The 18648-nt window shown below is 41.7% G+C and overlaps 2 protein-coding genes across 9 annotated transcripts in view; both read right to left on the reverse strand.

Moving 5' to 3' along the window:
* LOC113568990 (uncharacterized) overlaps nt 1-6881 on the reverse strand; it is a 9690-nt gene extending 2809 nt beyond the window's left edge. For 2 of the 8 annotated variants that reach the window (XM_081702398.1, XM_081702272.1), the window contains exons 1-2: nt 5301-6881; nt 120-240 (exon numbers count right to left, since the gene is read on the reverse strand). Coding sequence is in view for 3 of the 8 variants with exons in the window: in XM_081702179.1 (XP_081558305.1) it covers nt 5301-5339 (39 nt within the window). In the remaining 5 variants the exon portion in view is untranslated. Of the gene's footprint in view, nt 1-119; nt 241-1936; nt 2054-2894; nt 3032-5300 lie in introns of those variants that run through there. The other 6 variants (XM_081702179.1, XM_081702318.1, XM_081702352.1 and 3 more) reach the window with 6 other exon arrangements.
* Nucleotides 6882-9958: 3077 nt separating this feature from the next.
* Nucleotides 9959-18377, reverse strand: LOC145651327 (osteoclast-stimulating factor 1-like). Its single transcript, XM_081697767.1, has 10 exons — nt 18335-18377; nt 18010-18056; nt 17825-17875; nt 17444-17507; nt 16840-16893; nt 16144-16251; nt 15213-15262; nt 14577-14655; nt 11456-11554; nt 9959-10545 (listed from the first exon to the last, which is right to left on the reverse strand). The coding sequence occupies exons 1-10, from the start codon at nt 18375-18377 to the stop codon at nt 10487-10489; spliced, it is 654 nt and encodes a 217-aa protein (XP_081553893.1). The 3' UTR covers nt 9959-10486.
* Between the last annotated feature and the right edge of the window lie 271 nt (nt 18378-18648).

The following is an 18648-nucleotide window of genomic DNA, read 5'->3' on the forward strand; positions in this document are numbered from 1 at the left end:
CCATATCTATGTCCTCTGTATGTCCACGACCATATCTATGTCCATGACCACATCTACCAGCACCTGGCCCGCCTGGTACTGGGTGGGCACCGGTAATTGTCATGCTGTGTTTGTATTACATTTATACGGTGCCTGGAGGTTCATGTTCATTGGACGGACGCATCGGGAGCCGCGTCCCTTGGGAGGGGGTGCTGTCACGGAACGTTCGCCTCCTGCAAGTCACAGGGTTTTGCCCGCCACCTGTGGAAGGATATTTGTTTGTGGCCACACCTGCACACACCTGCACATTGTCTTGTCATTATGTATATAAACCAGTGTCCTTGTGTGCTGGGTGTTGGTCATTGTTGATGTAGCGTTGTCATTGTTAAAGGTAGTCATGTTCATTGCTCTGTTCAGTGTTAAACATTAAGTGTTCACATTTACTGCTTGTGTTATATCTGAGTGCCGCTATGTTTTATGTACTTAAATGTTCGTTCATGTTGAAAGAGTCTGTGCGTCCTGCTCCACACCCTTCGGCACTCGGCCAGCACATTACATCCAACTCTCTGATTTCTTTTTCTCCTCTCTCCTCAGACGAAATTCTTCAGCTACATTACAGCATTCCAACTACATTCCCGCTGGATCCGATTCCTTCCACTCTGTTCCAGACAGTCGCAAGAGATCAGCTTCCTTTCATCTCTGTTACCATCAACAACTCCTTACCTTCTGGATATGTGCCAACTGCACTCAAAACCACCAGGGCGGTACCAATCCTCAAGAAGGCCACACTTGATGGCTCCAACGTTACCAACTACAGATCGGTCTCACTTCTCTCTTTCCTCTCAAAAGCCCTCAAACAAGCAGTTTACAATCAATTGTCTCTTTTCCTCACCCAGAACCAGCTGCATGATCCCAATCAGTCTGGCTACACAGGGGCACATTCTGCAGAAACAGCCCTCATAGCAGTTACGGAGAAACTTCATGCCACTAAAGCTGCCAAACTGTCATCTGTTTTGATTCTTCTAGACCTTTCTGCAGCCTTTGACACAGTGAATCACAGCACTCTTCTCTCTGTTCTCTCCAGGCTTGGTGTGACTGGCTCTGCATGGAGATGGTTTCAGTCCAATCTGGAGGGATGGTCCTATCAGGTGACATGTAGAGGATCCACTTCCAAACCATGTAGACTTTCCACTGGTGTTCCACAAGGCTCAGTATTAGGCCCCCTTCTCTTCTCTTTGTATACTCATTCTCTTCATGATGTAATATCTTCTCATGGTTTCTCCTACCACTGCTATGCCGATGATATTCAATTATTTCTTTTTCCACCCTCTGACACGCAGGTCTCGAGACGTATCTCAGCATGCTTGACTGACATTGCGACATGGATGACAGCCCACCACTTGAAGCTCAACCCCAGTAAAACCGAGCTTCTGTTCATCCCAGGTACTCCCAACCTTTACCATGACCTCACAGTTTCCTTCGAGAACTCCCTGCTATCACCATCTGAAGCTGCCCATAGCCTGTGCATAACTTTGGACAACTAGTTGTCGTTCTCAACTCGTGTCAAATCTAACCTGGACTTGCAGATTTCTCTTTTGTAACATACGAAGGATTTGTCCCTTTCTCTCACAGGAAGCTACCCAGGTGCTTGTGCAGTCTCTTGTTATCTCAAAGCTAGACTACTGCAACTCACTACTTGCTTGTTTTCCTCTAAGAGCCATTAGACCTCTACAACTTGACAAGAATGCAGCAGCATGACTGGTCTTCAATCTTCTGAAATTCACACGTTACTCTACTGCTGCGCTCCCTTCATTGGCTCGCGATAGCTGCACGCATCAGATTTAAAACCTTGATGCTTGCCTACAAAGCCAAAAATGGACCAGGCCCTTCATCAATGAGGACAATGGTCAAAGCCCGATCCGTACATCAAGTACTTCGAACATCAAGTACTACAAACCTCAAGTACGGCTCCGCTTGAAATACCTTGCTTCAGGACTCATGGACGACAAGCAGTGAGACTATTTTCTGTCCTGGCTCCAAGATGGTGGAATGAACTCCCACTTGCTGTGAGGACAGCAGAGTCCCTTGCAGTCTTCAAACGCAGACTGAAGACCCATCTATTTCCAGAATATTTAAAGGACAACTGACCCTGTTCCCATATTGACTGAGTAAATTAGGACTTATTGTAGGGTATTGTTTATTATGTTGTGTAACAAACTCTAGCACTTATTGTTTATTGCACTTATCATTATTTAAGATAGACCTAATGTATTTTGTATTTCTAGGCATCAGCATTGATTCCTGTACTTATACAGTATTCTAGTTCATTGCTATGTTGGACTCTAACCTACTGTACTGTTCAAGGATATATTCTGAGGAAATGACAAAGCACTTTTGTAAGTCGCTCTGGATAAGTGCGTCTGCTAAATGCCATAAATGTAAATGTAAATTTAAATGTAATTCTGTCAATATACACTCACCAGCCACTACATTAGGCACACCTGATCAACTGCTCATTAATGCAAATATCTAATTAGCCAATCAGATGACAGCAAATCAATACATTTGGGCATGTACACATGACATGAAGTTCAAACTGAGCATCAGAATGGGGAAGAAAAGTGATTTAAGTGTCTTTGAACATGGCATGTTTATTTGTGTTAGACAGGCTGGTCTGTGTATTTCAGAAACTGCTGATCTACTGGGATTTTCAACCATCTCCAGGCTTTACAGAGAATGGTCAGAAGAAGAGAAATGATCCAGTGAGCAACAGTTGAAACATAAAAGCATGGATCCTTCCTGCCCTATCAACAGTTCAGGCTGGTAGTGGTGGTGTAATGGTGTGGGGGATATTTTCTTGGCACACTTTGGGCCCCTTAATACCAATTAAGCATCCTTTAAACACCACAGCCTACCTGAGTATTGCTGCTGACCATGTCCATCCCTTTATGACCACAGTGTACCGTCCACTCATGGATACTTCCAGTAGGATAAAGCACCGTGTCATAAAGCGCAAATCATCTCAGACTGCTTCTTGAACATTAGAGAGAGTTCCCTGTACTCAAATGTCCTCCTCAGATCTCAGTCCAACAGACACTATTGGGATGTGGTGGAACAGCAGACTCACATCATGGATGTCCAGCTGATACATTGGAATTGGAGGGTTTGGATGAGCAAGGCCTCCATTTAACCCTCAGTTGCTTGAATTGCATTAGTGATAATTGTAAGATGCTTAAAAGTGGATAAAAGTGCTCAATGCCATAAATGTAAATGTTTTGTAGAGTGCAGTACTGAGGGCTGTGTGGTTATTACACATAATAAAATGTGTAAATGTTTTGTAGGGTGCAGTACTGAGGACTCTTTGGTTATTACACATAGTAAAATGTGTAAATGTTCAATTTCTTTTCCTTTTTGTTTCTTTCTTCTTTATTAGCCAAGTTTGCTACTTTTATCCACCATGAATCATTTGTGTTAATTCTGGCTTGGTTGCATTGTTATGATTGTTATTACAGTGCTACTAGTAAACTCAATACTCCTCTTGGTAGAATCTTAGTGATTGTAGTGAATGTTTTTCTTATCTCTGCTTATTCAATTAATATCCCTTAGTTATTATGTCTATGAGTCAAGAGTGACATTATAATGTTTGGTAGACAAGAAATAATCATGCATTGACCTCGCAATTTCCATGAGTGGAGACTGAATTATTAATCATTTATAAATTAATTAAAATTAATAAATGTTTCCTGTTAATCAGAATGGTGCTCCAATTAACCTTATCAACTGTAAGTGACAATTTATTAAAAGTGTTAAAACCGTTACAGTGTTATACTAAATTTATTGTGGAGTATGCATTTTAATTAGCACCAGGTTGTGCTCTCATAGGCACAATGCCAGGAACCCCTCTATCCTGTGCTTGACGAGCTCCAGGAACGTAACCCTAACCCTAACCACCCCCACCCCCAGGCAAAAGTACCTCAGAACATAGCATAGCACTTAGGGTTAGGGTGGGATTAACCTGACTCTACGATTAGTGTGGGGGTTAACCTGACTCTAGGGTTAGGGAGAGGGTTAACCTGACTCTAGGGTTGGTGTTCAGATGACAGCGACCGATATGAAAACTGCAATGTAGATGCACCTTTTCTCTTTCAGGAACTACTGTAAAATTATCTGCTCCTGATATTAATGTCATCAAGCAAATTGTTTCAAGCTTAACGTCAGTAAAACAACCGTATCATTTTGCCGACACACTTCACAACTATCAGGACCTGATTACAGAATGATTTTATCACAAGTGTTAGGACTGAGCTGTGATGAAGATTTAATTCAAGAGGTTGCGACTCTCATGTATAGGTATGATGTTGCCCCAAAACATGGTACAACTATTAAGGAAAGCACAATTAAACACACAGAAATTAGTAGAAGATAGGCACTGGGTTAGGAATTGTAGATAAAAAGATGTCCAACGACTCTAAATAAAAGTCAAATGCACAAACTAAGGAGGGCGAAAAATGAGGGACCTATAACAAATACTGGAGAGCCCACTGTCTGGAGATTAAATAGCGACTAGGCCTGTCTGCAGAATGCACCCCAAAACTCAACGAGTATGTTTTCAGAAACAATGACATTTGTTACAGTAAAACAGACTACTAGAGTTATGTGTAGATGGTCGTAAATTTAGTTTTTGGTTGATGCTAGAGCAACTTGTTCATCAACTAGCAGCAATCAATGAAGGTCCTGTTTCAGGTGCTATTAATTCTGTGGGAGTAAGTGGGTGCCAATTTTGTTTCCAAAAACACATCAGCTGCTTGTAATCTGTCCAAGTGTTGCACAAAAGGGTTTTTTTCATAATATTAACAGCAGACACTGTTGATGATTGATTGATAATATTAATAACAGATTAACTAAAGCAATGCAACAGAGAAGCAGCAATGCAGTGTGAGATGCAAATGACTCTGAACACAACAAAATTGTCTCCTTTTGAAATTTTGATGTGGCGCCCGTTCTCGACACCGTGGGTCAGAGAAAAATCAGGCCCAAAGATTGATGTCCTGTGGCATACCTGTCCAAAACCTTAGATGCGGTAGTGCGAGGCTTAATTGCCTGACTATGAGCTGTGGCAGCAGCAGCTATTACGATCACGGATGCAGAAACAACTGTTTTATCACATCCTTAACTTTCTATACTTCACATCAGGTGTTAGTGATTCTCAATATATTATCAACACAGCACATGACGGCACAAAGGCAAAGAGGCTATAAAAATATTTTGACATGCACAAGCAATTTAACTATTAAAGCCTCAGTCAACAGCATAATACTTACATCAAATGCTATCCTTGCCTGAGTTCTTAGCTGAAACATATGACTGTTCAAGAGAAGTTGTGGAAGAATCTGCAAGCAGATTTGATCTTGATCTTTAGAATTATTGGACAAAGTGTTGATGGTTCCTGTTTTAAACCAGGCAATGTTTTTTCTTTGTGGTTATGCTGTTTGACATTATTTTTAGAAGCCCAGGCACTTCCCTAAAATTCAGCACAAGCAGATGGCACTCGTCAGTTTAATTAGAGCATGTTCTGTGTACACAGATCACCCACTAACAATCTATACAGATAGTTGCTACACATTTGGTGTTGCAAATGTCGTTGGTTGAATTTGGTCGCGAAGAGGCTTTCACACAGCTGATGATGAGCACAATTCCCATTACAAACTTATTTCTGATCTTTTGTATGCGTGTAATCTGGCAACAAAATTGGTTATAGTAAAAACTAAGAGACACGAGTCCCCAGGGTCTAGTCAGGAGGCCACTAGGAATTTATTGGCTGATGAAGTAGACAAACTTGAGCCAAAAGAGGGGACAGTGAGGCCATAGAGCGGTCCATCGGACTGTACTGACACCTTCCTATCACATACTGTAGCCACTGACCCGTGCTGGACCGACGTCGCCATAATACAAGAAAGTAGTGAACAAGCAGATGTTGACTTGATGTTGCAAATAACTGCACTTGAGGTACTGATGGCATTCTTACCTGACCTGACGGCTGCATTGCATTACCTAAATCTTTTATCATTTCTTGTGTGACATTTTCATGTTGCACAAAAGGGGAGGTTTGATAATATTAACAGCAGACACTATTGATGATTGATTGATAATATTAATATCAGATTAACTAAAGCAATGCAACAGAGAAGCAGCAGTGCAGCATGATATGCAAATGACTGAATGCAACAACAAAATTGTCTCCTTTTGAAAATTTGATGGTGTGCCCGTTCTCAACACCGTGGGTCAGAGGAAAACCAGGCCCAAAGATTGATGTCAACATGGACACGATTGTGACAGAGTACACAGCCACTCAGATCAACAAATCAGCAGCAGACAAGCTAATGTAGCTGCCTCTCTTCCACCTCCCACAGGTCAACCAACTCACCCCAACATACCTGCAGACGAGGCGCTAATCAAACTTTGGCTCCCTAGGAAACCAGGTGAAGCATTGTGTGGCAACAGATGAAATGCCTTAATGGATACATGTTAGTCGTGAAAAAGATGTTAAAAAATATTAAGGCCCCCCCGATTAGAACAGGCAGTGAATTAGTGCGTGTGTGTATAAATCATTTGTTAATTCTGGCTTAGTTGCATTGTTATGATTGTTATTACAGTGATACTAGTAAACTCAATACTCCTCTTGGTCATTGGTAGAATCTTAGTGTTTGTAGAGAATGTTTTTCTTATCTCTGCTTATTCAATTAATAGCCCTTAGTTATTACATCTATGAGGATATGATTACAGAATGATTTTATCACAAGTGTTAGGACTGAGCTGTGATGAAGATTTAATTCAAGAGGTTCCGACTCTCATGTATAGGTATGATGTTGCCCCAAAACATGGTACAACTATTAAGGAAAGCACAATTAAACACACAGAAATAGGACACTAGACCACTGCTACACCCCATACAAGGACAGCTACAAGGCACTAGCTCATCCACCGTTTGGTAAGTCGGACCACACCGCCATCTTCCTCCTACCAAAATATAAACAAAGGCTGAAACTGGAAGCTCCGGTTCAGAGGGAGGTCGCGCGCTGGACAGACCAATCGGTGGCCGCTCTGCAGGACGCTCTGGATGACGCGGACTGGGACATGTTCCGGCGCAGCACTGATGATGTCAGCGAGTTTACGGAGGCAGTAGTAGGATTTATTGGGAAACTGGTGGACGACACGATCCCAAGAATCACCATCAAGAAGTTTTCCAACCAGAAGCCCTGGGTGGACAGAACCATCCGCGAGGCTCTGAACTCTCGAACTGCTGCCTACAATGCGGGGATCATCAGCGGAAACATGGACGAGTACAAGTCCGCAGCATACGGAGTGCGCAGGGCGGTGAGGGAGGCGAAGCGGCGCTACAGGAAGAAACTAGAGACACAGTTCCAGCAGAGTGGCTCTAGATCCCTGTGGCAGGGACTACGGATGATCACGGACTACAGGAGCCCACCCTCTGGGCTGATGAGTGGGGATGAGTCTCTGGCGAACGAGCTGAATACATTCTTTGCTCGCTTCGAGGCTACATCTAGCAGCGCTAATGCTAACGGAGAGTGACGTGAGGAGAGTGTTTAAAAGGGTGAATACCAGGAAGGCGGCTGGACCAGACGGTATCTGCAGGAGGGTACTCAAAGCCTGCTCTACTCACTGTACACCTACGACTGCACAGCCACTTCCAGCTCCAACATCATTGTCAAGTTTGCTGACGACACCGTTGTCATGGGTCTGATCTCGGACAACGACGAGAGGGCCTACCTGGAGGAGATTAAACACCTGGAAAACTGGTGCCAGGAAAATAATCTCCTCCTAAACGTCAGTAAGACAAAGGATCTGATCGTGGATTGCAGCAAGAAGCAGGAGCAGCACTACCAACCTGTGAGGATCAGTGGAACCACAGTGGAGAGAGTAGATAGTTTCAGGTACCTTGGAGTTCACCTCTCGCAGGACCTGTCCTGGTCCCACCATACCAACTCCCTGGCAAAGAAGGCTCGTCAGCGTCTTTACCACCTCAGACGCCTAAGAGACTTCAGACTGCCCTCCAAAGTACTGCGGAACTTCTACACCTGCACTATCGAGAGCATCCTCACGGGGAACATCAGTCTGGTTTGGGAATAGCACCAAGCAGGACAGACAAGCACTCCAAAGGGTAGTGCGTTCAGCAGAGCGCATCACTCACACAGAACTTCCTGACCTGCAGACCATCTACTACAAGCGGTGCCAGACCAAGGCCAGGAAAATTGTGAAGGACCCCACCCATCCCAACAATAGACTCTTCTCTCTGTTGAGGTCAGGGAGGTGCTTTAGCTCCCTGAAGACCAAGACAGAGAGGCTGAAGAGTAGCTTCTTCCCACAGGCCATTCGGACCCTGAATCAGGGAAACTGATAAACTGTGGGGACCACCATGTAACATAACTGTATATCTGTACATCTGTATATATAGATTTATACTCAATTACCTTGTTACACAACAAATGTAGATGTTATTATTTCAAAATGGATCTGTACATTCTGTAGATTGTGTACATATATACCCAACCATATTACACCTGCACTGTACATTCTGTAGATTGTGTACATATATACCCAACCATATACATTGTACATTGTGTATATAATTATAATATACATATATTGTACATACATTAATATATTTTGTACATACATAGAATATATATATTTATCTGCATATATATATTTTTCTCTATGCACCCATTTTCTTTTCCTCAGTTTGGACAGAGCACTCTCCACCATTTCACTGCGAGTTATACTGTGTATGACTGTGTGTGACGAATAAACCAAACTTGAACTTGAACTTGAAGGTCCTGTTTCAGGGGCTATTAATTCTGTGGGAGTAAGTGGAAACGAAACTATCAGCTCGTAATCTGTGATCCAGATATTGCCTTTTCTGCCTGACTATATACAACCTTTTATGATGTGTGTGTGTGTGTATATATATATATATATAAAATGTATGTGTATTCCTTTTTCTTGGTTCCCCTTTTCTCTCTCTTGTTCTTTTTATAGGCTTTGTTGAACCATCCATTGTCGTATGCGTGGGGAGATGGTCACTTCCTGGTCATAGGTGGTGTTGACTGTTTGCTGAAAGAACCAACTGATGACACAACCTTAATGGGGTATTTTACAACCTGCTACCCAAACAACTGATCGTCACTGTCGATCCCTCGGACTTCGTGCTATGAACAAGTCATCTGAGCATTTATCATTTAGCTGGCGTTTGTTACATCTGAGAAATGACAGTTATGTGGACAATGAAAGTTGTGTCATGAGCAATGCTGCATTCGTTTAAAGGGTATAAACACTACAGTGATGATAGTGTACACCATCATCTGGGCCCCTGTATTCAGGAGTAGTTGCCCTGGCTACTACAGATCATAAAATATCGGAAGACACTAGCAGTGACCTTTGGCAGACAAGTAAACTTGATTCCAGCTGAGGAATTAACCCTGTTGCAAAAACGTGGGTAGACTGGGGCTTTTCCTCTTTGACTGGCACACAAGGTGGTTTTTGCCCCGGGTGGAGGGATCTGGCATTGTAGGTGTAATTCTGAGGAATTAAAGATTAAAGGATTGTTAGCATTCCCTACAATGTGTCTCCCTTTTTCTTTCTTTGTATGTAGCAAGTTGTACTCAGTCATAACTAAGTTGCTTTGGACAAAAGTGTCTGCTAAATCCTGTTGCTAGTTCAAGTGACTGCAAATATCTTCCCCTGCAAAAATACCCAGCATTTGCTAAACACAATTGCTGAAGTGAAAGCTTTCACAAAGCTGTTATGTGTTCTTGTGCATTTTAAGTGGGTATATGGAAAACATTTTTAAATGGTATATGAAGAATTCCTTATTGGGTGTACAGCATATACCCTAACCCTATTACATAAACTACACCACTGCTATGAGGCGAGCAGCGTAAATAAAAACATTGCAAGAACACATTATTACCAGATTTAATTGCATATTTGCTTCCCCCCTAACCAAACATGCAACACAGAAGCCTTTCAGGAAGTACAAATAAATCACCCATACACCTACTCGCTCAGAGCCACCAGGGGGAGCTCCAGCTGTTACCGCCCAACCTAACTTTTTTTGGCAACCCTAACCTAGGTAACGCAACTAGAGTTCATGGGAAATTAATTTACTATATGAATATTTGGTTCTGGTTGAAAATTACAGGGCAGTAAGAGACTCAGATACTCCCACAGCGGTGCATGCTGTTAATGTTAAGGCTAGGGTTATGATCTAAGCGACACCAATGAGATTTCACTGAAAGTCCATCATAAGCAGAGACAACCCTGTCTCTTCGCTCAACCAGTGCAGTAATTATATTTATAAGGCTTTAAGACCTTTACACAAAGCAGGCAGTTACCCTCCATGAGTTTCAATCAGTTGAACATACAAGCTCATTCACATGTATGGATAGTAATTATTTACGGAATGCTCTAAACCCCTCCTCTTCATCATTCAGTCAGAGTCTTCATCATCCAAATACTCCTCTGCATTACTGTGTGTGCGTGTTTTCACTGGAATAACAGACACACACACACACACACACAGTTATCATCTACCTCTTTGCATTACTGTGTGTGTGATATCTCTGGAATAACACAGACCAAACTCTTAATTAAACAGAGTGTGTAATTCTACATCATCCTAAAACAGAGTGTAATTCTACATCTGTACATCAACTTAAAATAAAGTGTAATTTGTACTGTGATAATTTAAGTTTAAAATACTAAAAGTACTCACGAACATGATTAGAATTAATTATGAATGTTCTGGAATCAGTATTCCACATTATTTTCAATTGTTATGTGGCATCACTGTATTCAACTCAGACCATCATTATGTTGCGGGTTAGGACTAGATCTGCGGATTGGGACTAGATCTGCGGATTGGGACTAGATCTGAGGGTTAGTAGTAGATCTGGGGATTAGGACTACATCTGACGGTTAAGACTGGATCTGAGGATTATATGTAGGGTTGAGGTCTAGGACTAGATTTGAGGATTAGGACTAGATCTAAGGGTTAGGACTAGATCTGGGGATTAGGACTAGATCTGAAGGTTAGGACTAGATCTGTGAATTAGAACTAGATCTGCAGTTCGGACTATATCTGAAGGTTACAACTAGTACTTAGAAGTTAAAAATTGAACATTAGAGTCCCTTGACTCCTTTTCAAGCAGAGACTAATGATAGGGTTGGGGATAATGGTTAAAGTTAGGGGTTAGCGTTGGACATAATGGTTAAAGTTAGGGGTTAGTGTTGGAGATAATGGTTAAAGTTAGGGGTTAGCGTTGGAGATAATGGTTAAAGTTAGGGGTTAGCATTGGAGATAATGGTTAAAGTTAGGGGTTAGCATTGGAGATAATGGTTAAAGTTAGGGGTTAGGGTTGGAGATAATGGTTAAAATGGTTGAGCTTTCAAGACTTACCACCCCCCTGCTTTCTCTTCAGCAGAGATGCACACTGGGCATTAGTGGCCATCTCCAGTGCTGTTTTCTTCTCATTGTTTAGAATGTCTGTTCTGGCATCTATACACACACACACACACACACACACACACACACACACACACACACACACACACACACACACACACACACACACACACACACACACACACACAGCATTGGTTAAAATGTGCAAGTCTTGCTGTCTACACAGACAGACCACCAGCACTACAACATCACTGGCAGTCCTGGCAGTCCTGGAGATATGTTACAGTGCTCTTGGTCAAAAGGTTCATTCACACCATATCTGACACTGTTCTAAATGTAGGTTTTTATTCATGTAACAAAATCCACTCCATCTCAACATGTAATAAGGATAATCTCATAAGAAACATATTTGTTGAAAAATCTAACTATAGTGGTTTCACATTAACTAAGTGAGCAATACTGTGAGCAAAGCTGTCACTGCTGCTATTTTTGGATCCATTTTGAGGTTTCTCTTCATGTAAACATTTTTCAGAAAAAGCTTCAAGCTTACAACAATTTGTGCATATTGCCCATTCTTGTGTCCAAAGATGCCTGACCAATGGAGCACATGTACCCTAACCCTAACCACTTCTATTAGAGAGGAGGGAGCACATGTACCCCAACCCTAACCACTTCTATTACAGGGGAGGGCGCACATGTACCCCAACCCTAACCACTTCTATTAGAGAGGAGGGAGCACATGTACCCCAACCCTAACCACTTCTATTAGAGGGGAGGGCGCATATGTACCCCAACCCTAACCGCTTCTATTAGAGAGTAGGGAGCACATGTACCCCAACCCTAACCGCTTCTATTAGAGAGGAGGGAGCACATGTACCCCAACCCTAACCGCTTCTATTAGAGAGGAGGGAGCACATGTACCCTAACCCTATCCACTTCTATTACAGGGGAGGGCGCACATGTACCCCAACCCTAACCACTTCTATTAGAGAGGAGGGCGCACATGTACCCCAACCCTAACCACTTCTATTAGAGAGGAGGGAGCACATGTACCCCAACCCTAACCACTTCTATTAGAGGGGAGGGCGCATATGTACCCCAACCCTAACCGCTTCTATTAGAGAGTAGGGAGCACATGTACCCCAACCCTAACCGCTTCTATTAGAGAGGAGGGAGCACATGTACCCCAACCCTAACCGCTTCTATTAGAGAGGAGGGAGCACATGTACCCTAACCCTATCCACTTCTATTACAGGGGAGGGCGCACATGTACCCCAACCCTAACCACTTCTATTAGAGAGGAGGGAGCACATGTACCCCAACCCTAACCACTTCTATTAGAGGGGAGGGCGCATATGTACCCCAACCCTAACCGCTTCTATTAGAGAGTAGGGAGCACATGTACCCCAACCCTAACCGCTTCTATTAGAGAGGAGGGAGCACATGTACCCTAACCCTAACCGCTTCTATTAGAGAGGAGGGAGCACCTGTACCCTAACCCTAACTGCTTCTATTAGAGAGGAGGGAGCACATGTACCCCAACCCTAACCACTTCTATTAGAGAGGAGGGAGCACATGTACCCCAACCCTAACCGCTTCTATTAGAGAGGAGGGAGCACATGTACCCTACAACTAACAGTTATAAAACAGCCACGATTATTTTGACCATAAACAATTTCAGCATTTTGCAGTCGGCAGCTAAAAACCCTACCAAGTTTGCTATGCAGTGATCTTGCTATTTCAGGGAGTCCAATTCCAGTTCTAAATGGTAATCTAATCAGTGGGACGATAATCTAATCTTATCTTATTTTAGTAGTACATTACTGTATGACAAGCTAATCAGTGGGACATTATTGTATGATAATTTAATCAGTAGGACATTACTATAATCTGTGGTACATTGTTGTATGAAAATCTAGTCAGATGGGTAATTTAAATCAGTGTACTGAACTCAGTGGTATGTTTTTGTACTCAAACTCGAAATAACTGGTCATTTGAACCTATCGGCTTCTCCCACAGATGTTGCCCTGCCTTGCTCTCTCTACAGAGATTTTTGAGTCTATTGGCCCAGCTATTCTTGTACATGCAAAACACAATCATTTTTAGAAAAACATGGTCTTTTCAAAGTATGTGATTCGGGTTTTAAAGCTTCTCACAGTACTGAATCTGCTCTTTCTAATTCTTTTAATGATTTATTATCAGCTACTGACTCTGGGTACTCTGCCATTCCTGTGCTTTTAGACCTTTTGACTCAGCAGACCATAGCATTCTCAGCTCTCATTTGGAGACCTCTGCTTATGTACCTCATGTTAGAGCTGAAAGAAAATAATTATTTATTTATTGGACCTCCTTGAGAATGGAAAACCTTGGACGGCCTTAATTGTTTTTAATTTTAATGAAAAAAATCTATCTTTTAATTTTTGGCCCTAGGAGTGCCTGTGAAGCCCATCCGATGGCTCTACATTCACTGGAAGACCTACTGTAAAAATCTAGGATTGATAATAGATAGTGATTTTAAATTGGATAAACAGAAAAGTTAGGTAGTTAAATCACTCAGTTTAAGTCCTTTTTATGTTTTAACAATTTTCAGAGGGTCAAAGATGCTTTTATTTCATCCCGACTTGACTACTGCAATGACCTGTATGACAGTATTATGCAGACTACCTTCTCACATTTACAGTGGGTACAGAATTACAGATGCACGCAAGCATGAACGTACTCTATAGTGAATTAATAAGTGTGAACATGAACACATCTCCCCTATAGTGAATTAATAAGTGAATTAATAAGTGTGAACATGAACACATCTCCCCTACAGTGAATTCATAAGTGTGAACATGAACACATCTCCCCTATAGTGAATTCATAAGTGTGAACATAAACACATCTCCCCTACATTGGTGGCTGCCCTTCACTGGCTTCCTGTACATTTTATGATTAAATTTAAGGTTTTATTATTTGTATATAAATCTTTAAATGGTCTAGTTGTACAGCACTTTGGTCAACTGTAATTGTTTTTAAATGTGCTTTATAAATTCAACCAAATGAACTGAAGTCATAAAGAGGTAGAGAAGGTAACATGGTGGGGAGGGTTAGTTGGCCACTTGTTACTTACTCCTGTTGAGAAGCATCTCCACTATGTCTGAATAGCCCTTCCACGCAGCGGCATGCAGAGGTGTGTCTCCCAGTTTATTCTGGAGGAAAAACAAGTGTTACAGTGTTGCAGACCACAACACCTTCATTAGTGTTTCAGTGTTACAGACCACAACAGTTTCATTAGTGTTTCAGTGTAGCAGACCACAACAGTTTCATTAGTGTTTCAGTGTTACAGACCACAACACCTTCATTAGTGTTTCAGTGTTACAGACCACAACACCTTCATTAGTGTTTCAGTGTTACAGACCACAACACCTTCATTAGTGTTTCAGTGTTACAGACCACAACACCTTCATTAGTGTTTCAGTGTTACAGACCACAACACCTTCATTAGTGTTTCAGTGTTGCAGACCATAACAATTTCATTAGTGTTTCAGTGTTACAGACCATAACACCTACATTAGTGTTACAATGTTATAAACCATAACACCTACATTAGCTTTACAAAGTCTTACAAACTATACAAAGCCATCTATAGGCCAAAAGCATATATACGTACGTCCCTAATGAGGATTACTCATTTAAACCTTAATGCAGCGCTCTTTCAGTGACTTTCACAGATTAAACTAAATCACTCACTCTTTTGTGGACTCACCTGCTGATTGATTTCACAGTTCGGCTGCATTAGTAACATCTCTACCACATCTAGAAACACACACGTGCACCCAATCACAAAAACACAGGTTAACGGACTCAGGTTAATAGTGTGGGTGTGTTCATATGTGCATGCACATTCATCAGGTTTTCCACGAGAGTTGATGTGTTCATATGTAGTGAAGATATATAAATTGTCCCTCTGATGAAACTTTGATCTGGTCAGTGTGGGCTTTCTTTCACACCAAGGCCATGGACAGGACCCAAGACCCCCCTGGCTCCTTGATGCTGAGCAACAAAACCATAAACATCCTGATAACTCACCATGCTGGCCTGGCTTTTATACCCTTCCTCTCTTCTTAGGTGTCAAAAACACACAGACTGGAATGCAGAAAGCTCTTACCAGCCTGGTTATACTGGCTCTCTAACCGAGCCAGCTCCAATCCCTCGGTCCTAGAATCTTGATTTCATCATCACTGGCTGTGTGCACTGTTGGATTGTTATTATACTGATTCTAGTGAACTAGACACTCCTGGTCATTAATCGAATCTTAGTCAATGATTATTGTGTGTTTTTCTTTTCTCTGCTTATTCAGTAAAAATGCCTTGGTTATTAGGTATGTGAGCCCCTGAGTGATATTGTAATGTTTGATAGACAAGAAATAATCATGTCATGAATTAGTGACTTTCATGAGCTGAGACTAAATTACTAATCATTAATAAATTAATTAAAATTACAAAATTTTCCTAATCAGGGTGGTGTCCCAAATAACCTTATCAACTGTGATTGACGATTTATTAAAGAGTTAAAACTGCTACACATGCATATTCATCATGTTTTATAAAGGTGTGGGTGTGTTCATGTGTGCAAGCATATTCATCATGTTTTATACAGGTGTGGGTGTGTTCATATGTGCATATTCATGCTCTCACCTCTGTGGCCTCCATGACAACCCCAGTACAGAGCTGTATTTCCTGCCTTGTCCAGACCATTAATGCCGACCTTATTGTCCAGACACTCCCTCAGCCAGCTCAGATTACCTGCATATGCACATATGAATGCACACGCACGTCCACACACACACACACACAAACGCACAGTTGTAACAGTTGATTACGTGCACCAGGTGATTAGTTGTGATAATTAGTCATATCAAGGGCATCTCCTGCTGGTTTGAAAACCTGTATGCTGGAACCAGATTTTTGTTTTTATTACAGAGCTCAGGGCCAACTCAGACCGAATACTTTACCAATAGGGTTAGTTATTAGAAAGTAAAGGTGTTTTAGGAAAGTGTTATAAAAATAAATTGCTTAAAGAACTTCTGATTGCTAAATAAATAAATGGCTCACACAAGAATAAAAGGCCCTTTAGTTCCTTTAAAAAAGTTTCTAAACAAAAAAAAATTCTAAAAGAGCTTGTCAATTTCTAAAAGATTGTGAAATAGGCAGCACCTCACACCATCTTTCAGTACTCTTAATTTGTAGGTGATAAAGTGTGAAGTAGGCAGCACCTCACACCATCTTTAAGTACTCTTAATTTGGAGGTGATAAAGTGTGAAGTAGGCAGCACCTCACACCATCTTTAAGTACTCTTAATTTGTAGGTGATAAAGTGTGAAGTAGGCAGCACCTCTCTTTGCTGCCTCATGCATGGGGTTGTCGATGGACTCCGCTTGCTCAGCCACTGTTGAACAGGAAAAAGTTTCATCAGCAACAGCAAAAACACACACCACTGTGGAACAGGAAAAAGGTTTCATCAGCAACAGAAAAAACACACACCAAAAATGAAACTGTGTTTCCCAATAATGATTCATCTTAGCAACTTATGAACTTCGTTAAGAACGATGTAATTAAAAATGTGTGTTTGTTCCAAAACCTTTTTAATCTCCAAAACTATGAAATATATAGTAGCTCTTTGTTGACCCCCAGCTCTGCACCTGCGCTGGAAAAGCACCACCAGCAGAAAACCAAACCACAGATTTAAATATATTTACATATATTTTCTCATTATTATACCAGAAAATATTATTATGAAAATTATAGATGTAGATACACAGTTAACCTTTCCTGCATCAGTCCATTAACACAGCAAGCTAGTCTTAGGAAAGTTTGGGAAACCCTCTCCTGCTCTTTAACCAAAGTCAAACTATGTGTGTTTACACCAAAACACTCACTGTGGTGATGGTCTATGGACCTGCGTGTGTGTGTGTGTCTGTGTGTGTGCGTTCACTCACCATAGTTACTAGGAATAAGGCCAGTCCGTCCTCTGCATGTCCCCTTCCACCAGTTACTATCACTCTAAACTCACAGAACACAAAACATCAACCAGACTACACACACACACACAAATACACTTCCACCAGTTACTATCACTCTAAACTCACAGAACACAAAACATCAACCAGACTACACACACACACACACAAACACACTTCCACCAGTTACTATCACTCTAAACTCACAGAACACAAAACATCAACCAGACTACACACACACACACACACACAAACACACTTCCACCAGATGCTGTCACTCTAAATGCACAGAGCACAAAACATCAACAAGGCTACACATCCCTGTCTCACACAAAGAGAGAGAAATAAAGAGGAACTCACAGTGTCTGAGATGTATAAAATATCTCCTTCTTCAAAGTAGAGCTCATCTGGCTAAAACAGAGGAACACTGAGGGTTAGGAGCTGATTCTATGTATGTGTAAATGGGGCAGTGTGTGGATAGGGGTAGTGTGTTAGTGGGAATAAGAAGTGTGAGGGAAGTCTGAGGGCATTAATTGATAACTCACCGTCCTTGGGTCAAAGGTGAATAGAGCCCTGAACACTTTCACCTGACCTGTTGGAGCACAGACACAATGAGGCCACAATTAAGCCATCAACATATTAAAACTGGATTCTGGATTCTAACCATCAACATATTAAAACTGAATTTTTTCAAACTCGCTTAAAATCCAAATAGATGGGTCTTCAGTCTGTGTTTGAAGACTGCAAGGGACTCTGCTGTCCTCACAGAAAGTGGGAGTTCATTCCACCATCTTGGAGCCAGGACAGAAAATAGTATCACTGCTTGTCGTCCATGAGTCCTGAAGCAAGGTATTTCAAGCTGAGCGGTACTTGAGGTTTGAAGTACTTGATGTACGGATCTGGCTTTGACCATTGTCCTCATTTATGAAGGGCCTGATCCATTTTTGGCTTTGTAGGCAAGCATCAAGGTGTTAATTCTGATGCGTGCAGCTATTGCGAGCCATTGAAGGGAGCACAGCAGTGGAGTAATGTGTACATTTCAGAAGATTGAAGACCAGTCATGCTGCTGCATTCTTGTCAAGTTGTAGAGGTCTGATGGCTCTTAGAGGAAAACAAGCAAGTAGCGAGTTGCAGTAGTCTAGCTTTGAGATAACAAGAGACTGCACAAGCACCTGGGTAGCTTC

Source organism: Electrophorus electricus, chromosome 1 (genome assembly GCF_041902795.1).
Source record: "Electrophorus electricus isolate QZ-2024a chromosome 1, ASM4190279v1, whole genome shotgun sequence".
NCBI lineage: Eukaryota > Metazoa > Chordata > Actinopteri > Gymnotiformes > Gymnotidae > Electrophorus > Electrophorus electricus.